The sequence below is a fragment of the Neolamprologus multifasciatus genome, chromosome 10 (assembly GCF_963576455.1).
Source record: "Neolamprologus multifasciatus chromosome 10, fNeoMul1.2, whole genome shotgun sequence".
NCBI classification, from domain to species: Eukaryota; Metazoa; Chordata; class Actinopteri; order Cichliformes; family Cichlidae; genus Neolamprologus; species Neolamprologus multifasciatus.
The window spans coordinates 1,891,837-1,914,364 of NC_140448.1; the positions used below are offsets into that span (position 1 = coordinate 1,891,837).

The 22,528-nt window shown below is 43.6% G+C and overlaps 1 protein-coding gene across 3 annotated transcripts in view; it reads left to right on the top strand.

The window, feature by feature from the left end:
- robo4 (roundabout, axon guidance receptor, homolog 4 (Drosophila)) overlaps positions 1-21,765 on the top strand; it is a 36,651-nt gene extending 14,886 nt beyond the window's left edge. For 2 of the 3 annotated variants that reach the window (XM_085174915.1, XM_085174917.1), the window contains 13 exons: positions 9,587-9,702; positions 9,790-10,021; positions 10,104-10,225; positions 10,689-10,860; positions 10,974-11,171; positions 11,303-11,345; positions 12,654-12,766; positions 14,490-14,816; positions 14,907-14,984; positions 15,168-15,315; positions 17,032-17,262; positions 17,433-17,776; positions 20,757-21,765. In XM_085174915.1, the coding sequence (XP_085031041.1) occupies positions 9,587-9,702; positions 9,790-10,021; positions 10,104-10,225; positions 10,689-10,860; positions 10,974-11,171; positions 11,303-11,345; positions 12,654-12,766; positions 14,490-14,816; positions 14,907-14,984; positions 15,168-15,315; positions 17,032-17,262; positions 17,433-17,776; positions 20,757-20,938 (2,306 nt within the window). In that variant the 3' untranslated portion in view covers positions 20,939-21,765. The remainder of the gene's footprint in view (positions 1-9,586; positions 9,703-9,789; positions 10,022-10,103; positions 10,226-10,688; positions 10,861-10,973; positions 11,172-11,302; positions 11,346-12,653; positions 12,767-14,489; positions 14,817-14,906; positions 14,985-15,167; positions 15,316-17,031; positions 17,263-17,432; positions 17,777-20,756) is intronic. The other variant, XM_085174916.1, reaches the window with a different exon arrangement.
- The last annotated feature ends 763 nt before the right edge of the window (positions 21,766-22,528 follow it).

Here is a 22,528-nt window from a genome sequence, read left to right on the forward strand (position 1 = left end):
GCTCACCTTCCACAGCAGGAAAAAGAGGAGGCTGATATCCCAAGGAAGCTTCGAATGGAGACCGGCCGGTGGTAGAGGCGGTCAAGCTGTTACGGGCGTACTCGATCCACGGCAACTCCTCACTCCAGATGGTTTGATTGGTGGAGGCAATGCAACGCAGGGCGGTCTCCAGTTCCTGGTTGGCCCGCTCGGACTGGCCGTTGCTCTGAGGGTGATAGCCTGAGGATAGACTGACCTTTGCTCCCAGAGAGTTGCAGAACTCCTTCCAGACCCGAGAAGTGAATTGAGGCCCTCTGTCGGACACTATGTCTTCCGGGATCCCATGCAGGCGGAAGACGTGCGTGGCGAGTAGGCGTGCGGTCTCTAGAGCTGTGGGAAGCTTAGGCAGAGCAATAAAATGAGCCGCTTTAGAGAAACGATCGATTATGGTGAGTATGACGGTGTTACCTGCTGAAGGAGGTAGCCCAGTGATGAAGTCCAGTGCTATGTGAGACCATGGCCTGGAAGGAGTGGATAATGTATGGAGCTGACCCGCCGGGGGTTGGTTTGATGGTTTGTTTCGGGCACAGACCGTACAAGCAGTGATGTATTCCCGAGTATCTTGGGTGAGTGAGGGCCACCAGAAGTACCGCTGGAGAAACTTGATGGTGCGATGTATCCCTGGATGGCATGAGAACCGGGCTGTGTGAGCCCATTGCAGGACCTGGGATCTGACAGAGCGCGGAACATAGAGTCTGTGGGTGGGTCCCCCTCCCGGGTCCGGTTCGGCTTCCTGAGCCGCCCGGATGGCTGCCTCGATCTCCCAGGTGATTGCCCCGATAGTACAGGTTGCCGGCAGGATGGAATCCAGATCCGCCTTTTCTTCAGCCGCGGAGAACTGACGGGAGAGAGCGTCCGGTTTGACGTTCCGGGAACCGGGTCTGTAGGTGATTGAGAAGTGGAAACGGGTGAAAAACAGGGCCCATCTGGCCTGTCGAGCGTTGAGACGTTTCGCCGTTTGAAGGTAGGCCAGGTTTTTGTGATCGGTCCAGACCACGAAGGGTTGAGTGGTACCTTCCAGCCAATGCCGCCATTCTTCCAGGGCGAGCTTAATCGCCAGCAGCTCCCGGTCGCCCACATCGTAGTTACGTTCTGCAGGGGTGAGACGACGGGAAAAAAAAAGCACAGGGGTGCAGCTTACCCTCCTTCTGTTGGGAAAGGACGGCCCCCACTCCTTAGTCGGATGCGTCGACCTCTACCACGAACTGAAGAGTGGTGTCAGGCTGGACCAGGATGGGTGCTGAGGCAAACCGTTTCTTTAGCTCCTGAAAGGCTGATTGGGCGGCGTCACTCTACTGAAAAGCAAGCTTGGGAGAGGTTAACTGGGTTAATGGTAAGGCAATCCTGCTGAAGTCCCGTATGAATCTCCTGTAGAAGTTAGCGAAGCCAAGAAAGCGTTGCAACTGGCGACGGTTGTTTGGCTCGGGCCAGTTCACAACAGCCTTGACTTTCACAGGGTCGGGTCGGAGATCTCCACGCTCGATTATGTACCCTAGGAAGGCAACAGTGGGCACATGAAACTCACATTTCCCGCTTTTGACGAACAGCCGGTTCTCCAGAAGGCGTTGCAGTACCAGCCGGACCTGGGTCTCGTGTTCAGCCTGGGAGGAGGAGAAGATCAGAATGTCGTCTAGGTAGACAAACACAAATCTGTTAATAAAGTCCCTTAGAACATCGTTGACCAGAGCCTGGAATACTGCAGGTGCGTTAGTGAGGCCGAACGGCATGACCAGATACTCGAAATGTCCAAGGTGGGTATTGAACGCTGTCTTCCATTCATCGCCATCTCGAATCCGAACCAGGCGGTAAGCGTTTCTTAAGTCCAGCTTGCTGAATATGGTGGTGCCCTGGAGAAGTTCGAAAGCAGAGGTGAGCAGAGGCAGTGGATATTTATTCCTGACCGTAATGTTATTGAGTCCCCGATAGTCAATACAGGGTCGGAGGGTCTTATCCTTCTTTTCCACAAAGAAAAAACCCGCTGCGACGGGTGAGGAAGAGGCACGGATGATGCCGGCAGCGAGGGATTCAGTTATATATTTCTCCATAGCCTCCCGTTCCGGCAGCGAGAGGCTATAAAGGTGGCTGGTCGGTAAGGGAGCTCCCGGCAGCAGGTCTATGGCGCAGTCGTAGGGCCGATGGGGTGGCAGCGACTGGGCTCGGTCCTTCCGAAACACCTCAGCGAGATCGTGGTAAACAGACGGCGCATTCGCTAAGTCGGAAGACCGTGGTGGCTCTGGGCCGGTGACTGATGTGTTCGGAGGTAAGGCAGCCTTAAGGCAGGTCATATGACACTCCTCCCCCCAGCCAGTGATGCCTCCTTTCCGCCAATTAATAGTGGGGTTGTGTTGCTGGAGCCAGGGATGCCCGAGAACTAACGGCGTCTGGGTGGCGTGAAAAACAAAAAAGCTAATCTCCTCCGAATGATTGCCAGACAGTGTGAGGGTGAGCGGTTCAGTGATGTGCGTGATGTCGGGGAGGTGCTGCCCTGACAAAGCCGTGACACGTAAGGCGTGAGGCAGTGACTCCACAGTTACACAGAGTTGTTTTGCTAGTTCGGAGTCAATGATATTTTGTTCTGCTCCTGAATCAATGAGCACAGAAAGAGAATGACACTCTGAGTGGACCAGAAGCTTAGCCGGCAGGGCTAAACGTGGAGGAGATTTATCCTGATTCAAACCGCCCACCAGTACTCCTACCATCACTGGCGGGCGCGGCCTTTTGCTCGCGATGGGCAGGAGGCGATCATGTGTCCCTTGTTACCACAATACAGGCACTCACCGGCCGTGATGCGCCGCTGGCGTTCCGCAGCAGTAAGATGGGAGCTGCCAATTTGCATGGGCTGTACCTCTCCGTCGGCACCCTCTGGTGTCCGGGAGGACCGGTAATCGACCGAGGCCTCCGCCCCTCGTTGCCCCGCGGCCTCCTGGGAACTGGAGTTCCGTGCTTGACGACGAGCCCGTAGCCGCTCATCCACCTTAATGCACAAAGACATCAGTTCATCAAAACCAGTGGGAAGGTCCCGCATAATCAATTCATCCTTCAGATCCTCTCGAAGGTTGTTTAACAGTGTGCTCCTGAGCGCCTCCGGTCCCCAGCCGGTTTCTTCTGCCAAAATCCAAAAGTCGATTGAATAGTCTGCCATACTCCGCTTACCTTGCTTGAAGTTAAGGAGGCGGAGCGCCGCAGCCTCGGCTCCAGAGCCTCTGTTAAACACAGTCTTAAATTTAGCCACAAACACCTCAAAAGAAATCCCAGGGTCGGAGTTTAGTACCACCTGGGCCCATTTCAAAGCACGATCCCTTAGCATCTGTACAAAGAAAGCAATCTTCGCCCCGTCATTGTTATGGAAGCGCCGCTGTTCGCGGAAAATCAATGCGCACTGGGCCAGAAAACCAGAGCACTTCTCCGACTCACCCGTAAAGGGTTTAGGCGAAGGCAGAGGACCGTCAGAGGAGGGAGTGACTGCCGATGAGGGGCTTGCTGTGGCCGCCGCGAGTGTTTCCTGCGGGGCAGGGTGAGCTGGCTGGGGATTCCCCGGCTGTACGCCCCCTGGTGTAGTCAAACGGGAAACAGCTTGGGTTAGTGCGGCGATCTCACCTCGCAGCTGGTGTAACATTTGTTCGTGGCGGGTCAGCGCTGCTTCTTGGGCAGCCAGTGCCTGTCCGACGGTATTCTGGTCTGCTGAGTCCATGTTGTGGCTGGATCGTTCTGTCACGGCTAGTGAAGCGGACTCAGGCGCAGACCACTAGTTCCTTCAAACAAAAGAGAATTTATTTACAGTGATTCCCACAGGTGCAATATATATACAAAGGTGTGCGGGAAAAGGGTCGGCGTTCGGGGTCCAGGAGTGACAGGGGAAGGAGTCCAGGGTGGGGGCTTTCCATACACAGACGACAGCTCCTCTCTTCACCACCACTCGTCTTGCACACACTCAGTCACAGTTGCTCAGGGTCCAGGGGAGATCTACACACATAAAAGGAGACAGTCAGCTTCCAGGTTCACAAGTACTCACGAGTTCAAAATAACAGGTTTGCAGGGTGACTGACGCTGGTGGCTCAACGATCCAGCGACGAGTAGAGCAGACTCGCCATCTTAAGTAGTACTCTGATTCGTAATCAGCAGCAGGTGTGCTGATCATCCCCAGGTGCGTGGGCCAGGGGCGGGAGCCCATACTGAGCTCCGCCCCGGCAGGAGAAAGAGAGTGGGAGAGGACGAGAGAGAAAGAGAGCAGAGGCAAGAGAGGAGAACAAACAACACAAAACATAGCGCCTGACTGCTGTCAGCTGGCGAGGTGCGGGGACCATGACAAAATGAGGGTGAAGAATTAGGGGTGGGTTTTTATAATCGATTTATCGATTAAAATCGATTCTGGCTTGGATAACGTAAAATCGATTCATTAAAATCCTGAATCGATTTTTTAATATAAATTTATTTTGCCCGAAATGCCAGAATCTCAGGTGAAATCTCACAAAATTTCAACAACCACCAAAGCGCTAAGACAGTAAATGAGAGCAGGAACATGGATTCTGCACAAAGACGTAAACACACAGCGCGGACCCACGGATCAGAATCAGTGAGATGTCGCCTTTCTCACGGTCGGGGCTGAAAGCCGACATCTCGCTGATTCTGATCTGTCGGCGGGTCCACGCTTTGTTCCCTTTTTGCGCTGATCATAAAGTTGTTAGTTTTATCTCTCTCCAAACAATACTGACCTAACCAGCAGCAAAAGAAGATCCAAACTACGCTTCACATAAACATCGTCATGAATTCCCTCTGACTTTTGCTGTTTTGCTTCGACCACACGATAAAATCACACTTCATGCACAGCTCTCTCTCTCTCCCTCTCTCTCTGTCTCTCCCTGTCTGTCTGTTTTCTGCATTATTCGCTTGCTTGTTACCCACAAGTCTACCGTTGTTTACAGCGCTGTCGGCCGACGTTTTTTCTTTTTCGTTTTATATACTTCCGAAAAGAAAACCTAATTTCTGCTCTTCAATATTGAACAAATTTAAACTTTTTAAAATTATGCAAAATGCAAAACGCTGAGCTGTGTCTGTAATAAAACCGCTGTAACTTCAGAGGTAATGTCAATTACTAATCAATATTGAATCGGTGTGTAACTTTGCCAAAACAATGTCGGACTCTGTAGTTTTCTCTGGTCCCCTCCCCAATCAGACCAGGAGTGACATGTTTAGCCGCATGTTCTCCTTAAATTGCTGGCTGTCTGAGTGGTGTCCCAGAAACGATGTGGGCTTCATAGATAATTGGCAAACCTTCTGGAGGAAACCTGGTCTTGTTAGGAGAGACGGCATCCATCCCACTTTGGATGGAGCAGCTCTCATTTCTAGAAATATCGACAAATTTATTAAACCCCTCAAAACATGACTATCCAGAGTTGGGACCAGGAAGCAGAGTTGCAGTCTTACACGCCTCTCTGCAGCTTCTCTCCTCCTGCTACCCCCCCAAAAACCCATCTCCATAGAGACTGTGTCTGCTTCCAAAAAGACAAAAAACAAACTAAAAACCAGCAACAAACAACTTAAACATTTACAAAGAAAGAATAATACAGTATCCACATCTGAACCAAAGAGTAAAACAGTGAAATGTGGATTATTAAATATTAGGTCTCTCTCCTCCAAGTCTCTGTTAGTACATGACTTAATAATTGATCAACAAATTGATTTACTCTGCCTTACAGAAACCTGGTTGCAGCAGGATGATTATGTTAGTTTAAATGAATCAACACCCCCGAGTCATTCTAACTACCAGAAATCTCGAAGCACAGGTCGAGGGGGCGGTGTGGCAGCAATTTTTCACAACAGTCTATTAATTAATGAAAGACCAAGACAGACTTTTAATTCATTTGAAAGCCTGATGCTTAACATTGTCCACCCCAGCTGTGAAACTCAGAAACCAGTCTTACTTGTTATCATCTATCGTCCACCTGGGCCTTACACAGAGTTTCTGTCTGATTTCTCAGACTTTATATCTAATTTAGTTCTGAGCTCAGATAAAATAATTATTGTGGGTGATTTTAACATCCATGTAGATGCTAAAAATGACAGCCTCAACATGGCATTTAATCTGTTGTTAGACTCAATTGGTTTCTCTCAAAATGTAAAAGAACCCACCCACCACTTTAATCACACTCTAGATCTTGTTTTAACATATGGCATAGAAACTGAACATTTAACAGTGTTTCCTGAAAACCCTCTCCTGTCTGATCATTTCTTGATAACATTTACATTTACAATAATTGATTACGCAGCAGTGGAGAGTGGACTTTATCAAAGTAGATGTCTTTCTGAAAGCGCTGTAACTAAGTTTAAGAATATAATCCAGCCACTGTTATCATCGTCAATGCCCTGTACCAACACAGAGCAGAGCAGCTATCTGAACGCTACCCCAACAGAGGTCGATTATCTTGTTAATAATTTCACCTCCTCACTACGTACGACTCTGGATACTGTAGCTCCAGCGAAAACTAAGGTCTCTAATCAGAAGTACCTGACCCCGTGGTATAATTCTCAAACACGTACCCTAAAGCAGATGACTCGTAATCTGGAGAGGAAATGGCGTGTCACAAATTTAGAGGATCATCATTTAGCCTGGAGAAATAGTTTGTTGCTTTATAAGAAAGCCCTCCGCAAAGCCAGAACAGCTTACTACTCATCACTGATTGAAGAAAATAAGAACAACCCCAGGTTTCTCTTCAGCACTGTAGCCAGGCTGACAAAAAGTCAGAGCTCTGTTGAGCCAACCATCCCTTTAACGTTAACTAGTGATGACTTCATGAACTTCTTCACAAATAAAATTTTTATCATTAGAGAAAAAATTACCAATAATCATCCCACAGATCTAATATTATCTACAGCTACTCTTAGTACCATTGATGTTAAGTTAGACTCTTTTTTTCCAATCGATCTTTCTGAGTTAACTTCAATAATTACTTCCTCCAAACCATCAACGTGTCTTTTAGACCCCATTCCTACAAAACTGCTCAAAGAAGTCCTGCCATTGATTAATTCTTCGATCTTATATATGATCAACCTATCTCTAATAATCGGCTATGTACCACAGGCCTTCAAGGTGGCTGCAGTTAAACCTTTACTCAAAAGCCATCTCTAGACCCAGCAGTCTTAGCTAATTATAGGCCAATCTCCAACCTTCCTTTCATATCAAAAATCCTTGAAAGAGTAGTTGTCAAACAGCTAACAGATCATCTGCAGAGGAATGGTTTATTTGAAGAGTTTCAGTCAGGTTTCAGAGTTCATCACAGCACAGAAACAGCTTTATTGAAGGTTACAAATGATCTTCTTATGGCCTCTGACAGTGGACTCATCTCTGTGCTTGTCCTTCTTGACCTTAGTGCAGCATTTGATACTGTTGACCATAATATTCTATTAGAGCGATTAGAACATGCTGTAGGTATTACAGGTATTGCACTGCAGTGGTTTGTATCATATCTATCTAATAGACTCCAATTTGTGCATGTAAATGGAGAGTCCTCTTCACACACTGAGGTTAATTATGGAGTTCCACAGGGTTCGGTGCTAGGACCAATTCTGTTTACATTATACATGCTTCCCCTAGGCAGCATCATTAGAAGACATAGCATACATTTTCACTGCTATGCAGATGACACCCAGCTCTATCTGTCCATGAAGCCAGATAACACACACCAATTAGTTAAACTGCAGGAATGTCTTAAAGACATAAAGACTTGGATGGCCACTAACTTTCTGCTTCTTAACTCAGATAAAACTGAGGTCATTGTACTCGGCGCTGAAAAGCTTAGAAATATGGTATCTAACCAGATTCTTACTCTGGATGGCATTACCTTGGCCTCCAGTAACACTGTGAGGAACCTTGGAGTCATTTTTGACCAGGATATGTCCTTCAACGCACATATTAAACAAATATGTAAGACTGCGTTCTTCCATTTGCGCAACATCTCTAAAATTAGAAATATCCTGTCTCAGAGTGACGCTGAAAAACTAGTTCATGCATTTATTACTTCCAGGCTACACTACTGCAATTCATTATTATCAGGATGTCCAAAAAACTCACTGAAAAGCCTTCAGTTAATCCAAAATGCTGCAGCAAGAGTACTGACAGGGACTAGAAAGAGAGAGCATATTTCTCCTGTTTTGGCTTCCCTTCATTGGCTTCCTGTTAAATCCAGAATTGAATTCAAAATCCTGCTCCTCACATACAAGGTCTTAAATAATCAGGCCCCATCTTATCTTAATGACCTTGTAGTACCATATCACCCTATTAGAGCACTTCGCTCTCGCTCTGCAGGCCTACTTGTTGTTCCTAGAGTATTTAAAAGTAGAATGGGAGGGAGAGCCTTCAGTTTTCAGGCCCCTCTTCTGTGGAACCAGCTTCCAGTTTGGATTCAGGAGACAGACACTATCTCTACTTTTAAGATTAGGCTTAAAACCTTCCTTTTTGCTAAAGCATATAGTTAGGGCTGGACCAGGTGACCCTGAATCCTCCCTTAGTTATGCTGCAATAGATGTAGGCTGCCGGGGGATTCCCATGATGCATTGAGTTTTTCCTTTCCAGTCACCTTTCTCACTCACTATGTGTTAACAGACCTCTCTGTATTGAATCATATCTGTTATTAATCTCTGTCTCTCTTCCACAGCATGTCTTTATCCTGTCTTCCTTCTCTCACCCCAACCGGTCGCAGCAGATGGCCGCCCCTCCCTGAGCCTGGTTCTGCCGGAGGTTTCTTCCTGTTAAAAGGGAGTTTTTCCTTCCCACTGTCGCCAAAGTGCTTGCTCATAGGGGGTCATATGATTGTTGGGCTTTTCTCTGTATCTATGAAGCGCCTTGAGGCGACATTTGTTGTGATTTGGCGCTATATAAATAAAATTGAATTGAATTGAATTGAATGTTCATGTGTTGATTAATGGTTTTCTTTCGTTTTTGATGTACTGCAGAATATTTGTATAAAATCCCAGAACAGGAAAATCACCTTCATGTTTTTCTGTGTTTTATCTTCAGCTACTTTGACACAAAGGCATCTGCTGTGACGCTCACACCTTTGATAAAGCCTGGAAAGTGTCAGCTTCCTTTTTATAGATACAAAAATATGTAAATGTACTGATCTGAATTATAATATATCTGACTGTCAAAATTTCACGGATTCAAATCGAATTGAATTGAATCGAATTAAATTGAATCGTGGATCGAATCGATTCGGGACCTTGTGAATCGGAATTGAATCGATTCTAGAAATCAGTGACGATACCCAGCCCTATGAAGAATGATGTTTATCCTTTGGTTAGCAATTGAGGGATTTGAAGTATCAGTGGAAAGACTTTATGAATCTGTAATGTAAGTTTAGAGTCTTTAGGAACATGTTTGTGTTCAAAGAAACCTTGCAGTTCTATGTCAGCGGTAGATTCTTGCTGTGTGAATGAATTCATGAAACAAGTATGCTCTAGGCTACGTTGGCTAGTGAATTTTCACTGCACAATCTGGCGCAATCATCTGTGGTTAATGCAATGGGTTTGAATAAACCACTTGTGTTTCCAGAGGCTGCCAACACTAAGCAGAAAGACCTCCACAAAGAGCTGTCATCCCTGCGTGTGATTCTGGAGAACGTCACCGTCATGGCCCCTGATTCTAACGTGTCCTTCGTACAGTGGAAGGTAAGGGAAAGCTGTTGCACCACGTGTCAGAAAGAATGCAGGAGTATGACACGTACACGATCCACATTGTATTTTCTCCCTGACCAGCTCCAGTCACTCCCAGCGCAGCCGCATTACCTTGATGGCTTTGAGGTTCTGTATCGCTCTCTGCTCACTGCCAGCTCAGACTGGGCAGCAGAGAAGGTGACATTCCCCAGCTTCCAGGCTCAGGTGGGCCCCCTAAAGAGAGGCTACAAGTATGACTTCAAAGTTCGGCCTTATGGCAGTGGCTTATATGGGAGGGAGAGCAACACCCGGCACCTGAGAGTTTCTGAGACAGGTGACAAAGGTTTTTACTTTATCTTTGTGATCTGAGAATATTCATTGTGTTTTGCTGGTAATTATAAGTGCTCTGTTTACAGTGCCCAGTGCCTCTCCTCGGGCTGTGTCAGTAACAGTCAATCATGAGCAGAATAACACCATCCATCTGAGCTGGGAGCCTCCTCCTCCTGTAACCCACAATGGGATCTTACAGGGATACCAGGTAATTATAGTAGGACAGCACGACACAGTTATCTGCTCAGCAGACTGTTGAAACCCTCAGGGAAACATAAATCCTTACAGATTGTAACGAATCATGCTGGAGTCATTTTAAGAGGGAAACATGGGATACAAACAGTCCTGCATACAAATATATGGAAGAATTAATCAGCAAGTGGAACAAGAAACAGATTAACCAATCACTGTGCACTAAGATTCTGAGGCAAACTTTGTGATGGAAGAAATGTGTTGTATTGTAGACATATTAAATATTTAATAAAGAAGAGCACGTGGTTCTTAGTAGGAATGTTTTATTCTGTATAACTGGAGTCTCAGTTACTGGTATGTCCATGTGGAGCAGCTGATGAATTGTTTAGTGATTAAAGCTTTATCCACACAAATGATTTTGATCATGTTTGGGGTGGATACAAGCTTCAATCTCACTTAAAGATGCAAACTTTCTTCAGGTGTGGTGTGTGGAGCCCGAAGAGCAGCAGTACCAAAACTGGACTTTGGATAGTAGCCAACTGAGCCTTCATATCTCTAGCCTCAAACAAGGGAAGCAGTACTGGGTCACCATAGCAGCAGTCAATGGGGCTGGAGTAGGAATGCTGAGTGACCCTCATGGATTTGTCATCAGTGAGCAATACAGCTGTCAACTTTTTATTTCTGTATCAGGACAGATAAAGACCAGCGTGTGTTCTCAGACTGGGTTGTATTCATTCATAATGTGCTTCCATTCTGCTGCTCAGACTCACAGTTAGGTGGACTACCCGAGTCAGATAGCCAGAGGCGGCGTTTGTCCCCGGTCCTGGCCTTTCTTCAGGACCCTGTGTTGCTCGGCAGCATCGGCGCCGTCTTGTGGTGTGTTCTGATGGGTGCAGCGATCTGTCTCTTCAGACGCCACAGCAGGACCGGTCAGCTGATACCAAGACCTGGCAAGGCTAAAGGTATGAGTTTAAGGCTTTAATGTTCACCATAGTAAAAAGAAAAAAGCTGAACCTTCAATACACCCACAAAGGCTTTGTGATAAACAATAATATGCATATTTTGTTGATACTATATCTTCCTTTATTTTTAGGTTTGCGAAGACTAGCCGGTGAAGATCTCATTATAAAACACAGGTAAAATGAAAAGAAGATGCATATTCGATTCTGTTGCGACAATAAAGTGACAGGAATACATTCAACCCACTAAAACCAAGTGTGGATTGAATGTATACAAACCACTTTGAATTATAGTCAGCAAGTCAGCTTTTAAAGTGTTGGTAAGACAGCTGGTTAAATGTATTACATTCATTCTCTTAGATGTTTGTTTACAGACAAAAAACACCTGCTTTTAGTTGATGGCGTGTTGAAGAAGCACAGGCAGTAAGCAGTAGGCTGAACAGAAGCAAAATCTGTTTTCACCACCTAAAAGTATTCACCTGGGAAAGGTGTGTGTGTGTGTGTGTGTGTGTGTGGGGGGGGGGGGGGGGGGGGGGGGGGTAGTGTAGGTACAAGGTAGAACAGGTCTTCTGCCTATCGGAAGGTTGATGGTCAGATCCTTAACTTAATGACTAAGCATTTTTGGACAGGATACTGAACTCTCTGTAATGCGTTCATCTGTGAATGTTAGTGAAAAGCACTACGGAAGAACCAGTCCTCTTCACTTTTCCTCCACTTTCCTAAATCTATCTGTGTGAGCTTTAAAGGGAAAGACTCCTTTTACTGACTCAATACTTTACACAGGAATTACTGAATGACCTAACCCTTCGAAACATGAGCATCACAAAATATTGAACAGAAACCACCAAATGGTGTTACAACTTTTAGTAGAAAATAAACTCACCAACCCCTCAATTTAATTCAATTCAATTCAATTTTATTTATATAGCGCCAAATCACAACAAAAGTCGCCTCGAGGCGCTTCATAGATGGCTGCATTCACTCTAAAAAAAAGTTCAAAATTGTTCCAAGTTACCTTCATTTTTTTTCTCTTGCTTCCATCATTGCATGGTTTGCAGTACTGCTGCCTTCTTATTCAAACTCGGGATGTGCCAGCCTCTGACATGACTATGGTTAGGTAAATACTAGAGCACCACTGCTTCTTATATAACGCTTTACATAACTCGCACAAGCACTTCTCCTACCAAACATTCACACGTATTCATATAAAGCAGCTCGGGGTTAGTAGCTTGCATGCAGACTGGAGCAGACGGGGATCGAACATGCTTCATCTTCCCCTCCACTGTCAGAGTGTTTTGTACTATTCAAAAGTAAAAAACCATTTGTTAATAAGAATTCCACAGTATCCATGGTAGAGAACACAAAGTGAGATTCTTATAAATATTATATGGAGGTAATGAATCTATGTTACAGCATAAAAACGTCTCTAATATTTGACGTTTGGTTACAGCGAGTTCATTTTGGTTTGATTTGGTTTCTCTCCAGGATGGCAGCTCCAGATTCACCTTGGATCCCCGGAGGCTGGAGACCTTCTTTGAGTCAAAAGTACCATGACCTATGGGCCCAAGGTCAGCATCACCCAGGAATCCGAAGCACCAGTGAGTATGGACTGCAAAACAGTAGACTGATGATGACTTCTTTCTCTCAAACTGCTGTCCTACAGCAGACCTGACTAGATTTACTTGTTTGGGTTCGTGGTGACCTCTTAAAATCCACCAAAGATTTTTTGCTTACTGTTGAGGAAACGAAAAAAATCAATCTATGATTCTGATGATGCTACATAAACTGTTTTCAGACATCATGTAAAACAATCTGGAGAATTAGGTTAGGACATTGTCTGAAATTGTGCTGCTGGCTTGAATTTACTGGACTACAACATCTGCTATTTTCACATAGACATTACACTGTATGTAACATTGTATGTACACGAGAGGTGTGTGGTGACTGTGGTACAGAAAGGCAGTTTAGAATCAGAATACTTTATGAATCCCTGAGGAAATTATTTGGCTACATTTGCTTCAAGACAATAACAGTAACAGACTGAACTAATTAAATAATACAATATATATTACACAGTTTACAAAATATAAGAAATGGCTTTAATATATACAAATTGCTCAAACAAAAATGAAATATATATGATTGATATTCTATTTTCACTGTAAACACTCCATCGGTGTTAAAAGAATTACTATTAATCCTGGATATGTTTAATATTGAGCTCATTTTAAGTACTTTATATTCTGTTTAATGTTCAGCATCACCTTTTTTTAATGCATATGTTTGCATCATGGCTGTCCTTTGAGGACCAGATGTATTAATAACAACAGATCAGATGAATTAAAAGGTGTGAGTCGTGTGTGACATGGTAAACTGTCAATATCTATGCGGGGAATCCAAATATTAATGAAAATGACTGTGGAGTGTTGGCACAGCAGGTGGGCAGACATTTAATTGGATGTTAATTTGAAACTGTTCTGATGCTGAATCACCAAAGCATGTTTACTGGCTAATGCAAACTGCGTTTTCATACAAAGTGGAGATCCTAGCTGATTCCAGAGCAGTGACAGCTGAGCCGGTATACTTTGTGCTCAGTTTCCAGTGAGCATAAGCACAGCTTTCAGTGACAATACCTAAATGTAGCCACAAGATGGCAGTAATGTAAAGACTGGATCCAAACATGGGCGGAGCTTTATGACAGCACTGTTTGAGATGAACAGACACATTTATGTAGAGCTTCTTGTATTGACCATCTTTAGCTTCCTCACATCCAGTCATTTTAGAATATCCAGTTAACCCAGTATGCATGCCTTTTCACTATAGGAGGAAGCCAGAATACCTAGAGGCACAGAGAGACCATGCAAACTCCACAGAGTTGCAAACTCCAGTTGGGGTTCAAACCAGGAAGTGACACTGCTAACCACCTTATGGCTGTGCCACATGAAGCTGCAAGAAGGGAAAGGAGCAGCAAGACCCAGAGTAGAACAGAACAGGCCTTAATGGCCACAGCTACTACAGTGATTAGAAAGACAAAGCCTGAAAAGAAGTGCCCGGGTGGTGATGGTTGTAGAACAGCTTGAAGGTGCTACATCTGTAAGATTCTTAGGCATCTGTGTGCAGGCTAAAGCCGCTCAGATAGTTCGTCGTATATAAGATTTGACAGCTGTGTTTGTTCAACTCATTCCTGGAATTACTGCCGAGCTTGACTTTGTGGCCCAATGTGTGAAACATAGAAACCTTTTAAACCGATACAGTATTTTGCAATTTTGGATGCAGCCTTTTGTTCTACTTGTGTTCTTATAAATCTCTCTGTTTTCTTAGGCCTCCCAGTCTCATCCAAGAAGGACAGCAGCTGCCTGGAGTCGACCGTTCCCATTGTGACCGATAGCTGCGGTGTCTACGGCACCTTTTACGTGGACCTCATGGGCAGTGGTCTTAAGACCTTCAACAGTCCGGGACGTGTCACTAAACTGTCTCATGGTTTGCCCCACAAAGAAGGAGCCGAAACTATCCAGATATTTACTCACCCTGCCAGCAAGCCCTCACCCATCATCAGCAGGGAGGCTCTGCCATGGAAACAGGCCATACGACCCCAGCCCAAGATGGGTGTGCTAAGGGAATCATGGGAAAAGAACCACAGCAAGAAAGGTAGATATGGAGCAGTGGATAGCTGTAAATGCAGTGTTAATTTCTTTCTTTCTTGAGTAATGTGAATTGGCCAATTGGTTTTCTCCACAGAGCTGCATGCAGTGAGCAGTGTCCCTATACTTTCAACAAGAACCCAGGGACATAGTCACATACCAGCTTTCCAGCACGGTACTTTAAATCTGTGTAATTAAATCATTATTGTCCACAAACCTAGTGGATGTGTAAGAAACATTTTGTACACAGATCCAACTTTTTTGTAGTCCTGAAATTTAAAATGATGCTTATAGAATCTGGAATAAAAGGAATTATTGGATAATTATACTTTGCTATGGTTTGCTATGGTGTATCCAGGTGGACATCCAGACAGTGGTAAACCTGTGGGTTGTCCTCGTCTGCTGCATTACTCAGCATCACTACATCTTTTGGACATGTTGCTGCCCCCTCCCCCAGTACCCACCGAGGACGCCACTGACACGCAAAGCCTCACCTCAGATGGAGGGTGAGATAAACACTCAGACTGGGCGTTAGAGGGTTGAATGGAGATATTGTTCTGGGAAATGCAGGTGCTGTGTAGAAGGGGAATAATGAAAAAAAAAACAACAGATTTAGTTGTTTCTGACTCCTCATCAGCAACTGAAAAATTAGACTTGACAATGCAGGTTTTCAGATAACCCTATAAAAACCAGTGTATACGTCAGCCTTCAGGATAGTTTAGTTGGCATAAAGGTAGTATATTATCAATATAATACAGGATATTTCCTTCCTATAGTGCAGCTAGAATGCAGACTACCTTTAACTCTAAGGCTGTGAGGTTGTTTGTTCAGATACTTTTGAAGAGTAACAGTAAACTCTTCAACAGTAAAACCTCTGTTTTTGTAACCTCTCCAATTCCACTGATAAAAGCAGAATGTATTTACTCATCTGTAGCAGACACTAGCTGTCACTGTCACAAAGCCATGTGAGATTAACGTTAATATGACCCTCAAGTCAGTTTGGGACACACTGTTCAAACTCTGAAAATGTTAAATAGATGTGATTGTGGTTCACTCAGTTGGACAGTAATATGCTTTAGTTTTGTCACAGTGGGAACTTTTAGCCATCTGAAAATGTAAGCTAGCTAGTCCAGAATGAAAGACTGAAATTCAGTTCAGTTTTATTTACAGCACCAGACGACAACAACAATTTCCTCAATTCGCTTTATATTGTAAATATCCTACAACAGTACAAATCCTCCCACCTTCTCTCATACCTCCTGGATATGTCCTGCCCCTCTGGTTGCAAAGCATTACAGTAGTGTGTATTTTAATATTTCTTTCTATGCAGTGTTTCAGTTGTTTTATGCAAATAACTAGAAGAAATGTTAAAAAATCGAGCAAAGTTTTCCTGCTTCCTGCCATGTATCTTCTATTTTTTTAGCCTTCCATTAATGGCCAGCGATGACATAGACTTCCGTCCTTTGAGTATGTTTCTGTCCCAGAAAGTGCCCACTTTAGTGGAAACACTTAAGGAGAACAATGATAAGGATCCTATTTGCAGATATGTGTAACACTGAGTTTAAAACACAGGACACAAGAAGACTGCTAGTTTGGAAGGGTTACCAGTAAAGTTGTCATTAACTGATGACACCTTGTATATTTATAATTGTGGTTGTTACTGATCCCAGTACTTCCAGTAATTAAGCTGCCTGATGCAGAACATTTTGATCATTTCAACTACTTGTTTATTTTTGTAGTTTCATTTCATTTATTTATTTATTTCACACTTGGTACAAAAAAATCAAACAAACCAACCACACTATCAAAAGCACTACAACCATGTGTGAAAAGGAGCAGGAAGAAGAAAATATTCTCATTAAACTCTGCCCCCTATCTACAATCCAATTTATATTACAAGTGGGCACCAAAAATCAGGGAACAAACCAACATTAACATTTATCTCCGGTCCTAACCCAAACCAAACAACAAATTTACAATTAGAATATACCACTCCACATAGTAACAAGAAGAAAAATTAAAATTAAAATAAATAAAACAAAAATTATTATTATTTTGTTAAGCTTGTGTTACGTTATGTTTAACAAAATGTGAGAAGAAAGCATAAAAATCAGTGATACCATTTATACAGTGTGATGTATACAGTGGTTTCCTGTATTTCTAAAGGTTGTTTGACAGAAAAAAAAGACACAAGTCTTACAGTCTGTTTACGTCTCCCTCAGCTCTAGTCGTTCCACAAAGCTAACAATGGACATGGGCTCTCTTCAGTCAGTGTGTCCTGCATCAGGCCCCCATGGACAACTGGGACCCAGCAACAAGAACAGCTTCCCATCCTACAGCCACCTGTCCACTGCATTATCTTCTGTGTCACAGAGTAATGAACAGGGCAGCATGCTGACAGCACAGGAAGCTGCCGAGTACCTGGAGCTCACTCCTAAACCAGAGAGATGGAGGTAAAGCGATAATGAATCCATTTACAGTCAGCACTGAGCAGAGGTGAACACTATAATGACTATTCCATGATATTATTCTGCGTATCGGCTTAGTTTCTCCTGTATGCAGCCTACATACAGGTGCATGCACAGTTACTGTAGCTGACCATTCTGCTCCTTTGTGTCAGCAGTGCCCTGCCAGAGCAGCGTCCTTCCCTGTCCCATCATTTTGCCTCGACGCTGAATTATATCTGTGGGCCGACTCGCTCTGCTCAGGTGCACGACACCTTCACTGAGCCCGAACCTCCATTAAATAGCCTCCGTCATGCCTGCCGTCAGAGCTCGCCTTCCTCCTGCTACAGCGAATGGGACAGCTCTCTGTGGAACACGATCAGCTCAGTCATGGACAGCAACCTGTCCAGTGCCCGAACCAGCCTCATCAGCTCCGTGGACAGCTGCTACACTAATGACAGTGCCAACTTTGCTCATCTCCTGGCCATGGCAGCGGAGAGCATGAGCGGAGCCTCTTTGTCAGGTAAACAGAAGAAATGTCACTTTTGAAATAGGAAAATCAGTTGCGGCAAAAAAATTTATAAAAACCGTTTTCATGAGATGATGGTGGAAATGAATGAGATTTAACTACGAATGACCAGTTAACCTAACCCCACGGCACTTAGTGGGTGGGGTTAAGTTATAAAATACTATTTAAAAAACTACAGAACTCCCACAAGTGATCCTGTGGAGTTTTATTTTTAATCTGCTACTTTCAACAAATTGTAGTCCTGAACCATCAGTGTGTTCAGTGTTGTCACCCATCTATATTTTGTCTGTGTTTTAAACTCATTTACTCAGGAAAACATTTGTTTTTAAAAAGTTTATATTTTAAGAAAACAATTTGGAGGCTGCTTTCCGAAGGATTTGTTTTAGTTTTTATAGTATCAGGACAAAAGATACCTAAGAAGGAGAAATACCAATAAGGCTACGTTCACACTGCAGGCGAAAGCGCATCAAATTCGATTTTTTTGACCCTATGCGACCCATATCCAATCATGGTATGACAGTGTGAACGGCGCAAATCCGATATTTTCAAATCCGATCTGGGTCACTTTCGTATGTGGTCCTGAATCCGTTACAAATCTGATGTTTTAGAAAGCGACTGCTGTTTGAACGGTCATGTCGCATTAAATCCGTCTTTTACGTCACTGACACGACAGACGCCAATTATCAGCGCCGGAGAAGCGCCCGAGAAGACATCGTGAACGCTTCCTGGCCATCCAGCGTAGATGTCGGTGAAACTGTTGGGAAGACGACGTTGGAGAAACGTGAACATTTTATTTGTACTGTATAATCTGCAGATTCTGACAGAAATCTGCAACTATCCTTTGAAGCAGCGCTCCTCTAAAACAGCAATAAGGATAATTATTAGGTTATCTACATTATTATGTAAATAACAAAATAACTTAAAGCAAAAATTGGGAAACGTGAAGTCCGAAGTCTTTATATTAACGGCCATCAGTCAGACAATACTGTTTGCTCTGGGTCTAAACAGAGCGCGTTGTGTGTGACGTCTTCTTTTGCGCATGCGGCCGCTTTGAGTGTTCACACTAGAGCGCGTTTGCTGTCGCATTTTATTTGTAGTGTGAACGAGCAGACAAAAAAATCGGATTTGATCAAAAATTCGGAATTGAGCATCAAGACCTGCAGTGTGAACGTAGCCTAAGTCAGCATAAACTGGCTCATAGTTTTTACTAAAGGATAAACAGACTCATATTTATGTCGTACTTTTTAGTTCATTCATTCATTTAGCACTTTAGTCTATGCCCTAAGCTTTTGCTAATTATTAGACGCACACACTCTAACAAGTGTGTGTCTCATTTTAGCATGTGGACTCGAGGAAACAGGGGATCAAACCACAGACCTTCAAAATAATAGAGGCACAGTGGAGCCCTGTAGCACACAGAACTTATACAGAGCAGTGTTGTTAGCAAGTGTGTAACTCTTCGTTGGTTCGGTTTAGTTCATTCCTACCAGTGACTCCTCATAAACTGCTCTATCTTTTGGAGCATTATTATTTGTTTATGAATGATAAATAAACAAAGATCAAATGATTCAGTTACTAAAAAAACACTTTGAACTTTGAAATGATAAAGTTATCTCATGCTGTTGTCTCATAGCACAAAAGTTCAGGTTCCATGTGCAGAATCACTGATTTTTCATGTGACATAAACAAAGCTGTGAGCTGCTGCTTTTAGTCACTATTGGAATGGATGAAAACAAACAAGTGCAAAACCACTAACGCTGTTGTACTTACCACTTTCCCCCACTAGATGGGGCCTTTCATCTATGAAAGATGCTCAATGGTAAGGCAGAGCAGCCCTAAGTTGGTATGGAGGGTTGCAATGTTGTGAAAATGCTTTGTGGAAGTAGCTTGGCCTCTCTGGTCTTCTTCGTATATTTCTGATGTCTCACTGTGTGCAGAAACGTGTCTGAGCAGACTTTCTGTTTTGGTCCATGTGCCCCCTGTGCAAAGACAAAAACTCATTCAGTCTAATATCTAGTGGCACCAGGCAATTACTTAGGGACCTTTCAGCAGATTGAACCTCCAGATGAGTCATCTACTTCCCTCTTTATCAACTCATCAGTCACCCTGCCCTCCCTCGGGGTCCGTGCAGCTTTATTCCACTCACTACACTCACTTTTGGCAACGTTCTGCCTTGGCTGATTTTCACACTCTCACAGAGTATGAAAACTCTTGAAGTGGCTTCTCTGCAGCTGATTATGTTCCCTCGCAATTACTCCGAGTTACTTTGAGTACCAAGCTGTGGATCACATGCAGCCAGCTGACACCAAACCGTACCTGTTTTTAACATTTGTGCAATGATGGAATCAGGTCATTGGTTCCTTTTATTGTATGTCAAGTGAAATTTTCTGGGTGTTCAGGACATCCTATCAGTTGTTTTTTCAGTAACATTTAAAATATTTTGCTTTACAGTTACCAATAAAAAAAAAAGGTCTGTGCAGTTAAGTGCACACGCAGGTTCAGTGTACTTATCTGAGACCTAGCTTGAAGGGTACAGTGTGGATTAATCCTAAGAAAACAGCAGGAAGAGGCTTGTCACAGATTGGTGCACTTTCACACTCTCACATTAATTGGCAGAGCCTGTATAGCTTCAAGGCTTCAGCGTCATTTTTGTGTTTTGTTTCTGGACGTGAGCTCGGAGCTCTTTGAAATTTGTTGCTACCACTGGACTGCACAAAGTGGTTGGTGTGAATTGGCTCGGTTTGCTTCAGAGCCTCAAACAAATTAGAAAAGTTGATTTTTCAGGGACAAACTGCTGCTTCAAAGAAGCTTCAAAATGTTCGTTTCACCTCTGAGAATCATCATGAAAGGTGCTCCTCAGAGGGCTCGAAATGTTTACTCTTGCTTCTCCGAAGGCAAATAGAGTTTCACGCGCGCGCACACAGACACATGCTTGATATTGAAATGTCAACATGTTGTCCTCTCCTGTGTTTAGATTTCTCTCCGCCTGCCTCCCCCCTCAGCGCCTTGTACCCATCTTCCCATGCAGAAGGCGACTCATTCGGCGAACTGGAGCCTGTTTCTGCGTGGGACTGGAGCATGGCCTGGATGGAGGAAATGGAGGCCCAGTACTCAGAACACTATCCTGGCAGAAACACCAGACCCTTCAACAGTTAGGGACTCTGCTACAATGGTGACTGAACTACCAGAGCTGAAGTTTAAGAGCTGCAGATACACCTCCCAAGACCAAGGGACAGACACTGATCCATTCACGTTCTCAGAAATGTTGGTAACAGTTACGCGGTTGCGTTTATTCAGGTTTTTATTTTTGTTTCTGTCTGATCTGGTTTCATATAGCTCATACTGTATATGTTTGGGACACCTTCGCAGGCAGATGCATGCCTCTCTTTTTTTAAATACTTCTCCCCACTTCTCTCAGGGTAGCATCCTTGAAATGACTTCCACAGAGTCGAAGAAGTTCTCTTTTTTCCTTCTCTACATCCTTTCCGCTCATTAGAGAAACAATAATGATACTTCCCTCAGGATATTCTCACCCAGTGTGTTTTGAAAAGGCCAGAGAGATGGTCAGAAAGCAGTCATTAGGCAGAGATCCTGTGCTGGAGGTTCCCTCTCAGCACATGTCTGTATTTTTTGCAGGACATTTTATTTGGTGCTGAAGTATAAAATGCAGCATATTAAGCAAATATTATTTAAAGAAATCCAAGACACTGCATGTCCTGAGTTTATTGTTGTTTTTATAAACCCTGTTTGCAATAAGCTGTAGGTACAGAACTAGGAAAAAAAGTTAAAGTAATTAATCGAGTTAACCTTTTATCACCAAATACCTGGAACTGTAGTAAGATTTGAAGTATTTGAAATGAAAATGCTGCGTGCATAGTTTATCCTTTTATATATGCAGGTATTTCACTAATTCTAGCAGAAATGTACTTGTATTTTGAATTTTATTTTGTTCACATTACATTGCAGATGGTTTTATAGTTTGGAATAAAGTAATTTTATTGATTGAAAGTTGTGAAATAAAATCATTTTTCTACTCAACAATATTTCACTGAACCTGCTTTTCCTTTGACACTAGTAGTAATAAATCAAGCTAAAATGATCTTTATATGCTCTTTAAATAGTATATCGATGAAATTGTACCAGTACCATTATTGATTCTGTTTATGGCTTCCCTCATTGATTCCTGTTCACAGACACATTACAAACACTAAAAGTCTTGCTGTGTGCATGTTCTCAGTCATATGACGACTCTGTGAATTGGTTCTTAGTCATCAGAAATTTGAGCAGCCTGAGTGTGAGTTGGCTAACTTCAGACTGCCCCTCTTTGGCCTGTGGGCTGGATTTTTAATTGACCTCCTGCTGTTCTTCATAGCTGTGCAGAGCAGGAAGGGTGATGTGTAGAACTCATCTGTTTGGCTTGAGTAACCAATAATGCTGCTCTACCTGATATTGGCTTCTAATTACAAAGCCACTGGAGAGAATAATTAAAGCTTAATATGTCTGTGTTTAGACGGGAACAGGAAGAGTGTAATTTTTAACTCTCCCACACTCTTCCTGTGGTGTCTCCCGGGAGATTGTGGAGATTATATTGCAGCATTTTGACTTGATGTTTCAGTCAAAATTCAGCTTAGTTGACGAGGAATTGGATTTCCTCAACGACTTTGAGTTCTGGATGAGTCAATAGAGCCACAAATCACAGCGTGCTGCTTTTATTTGCTTTTTCAAATGTAACCCACGCCTGTGTTG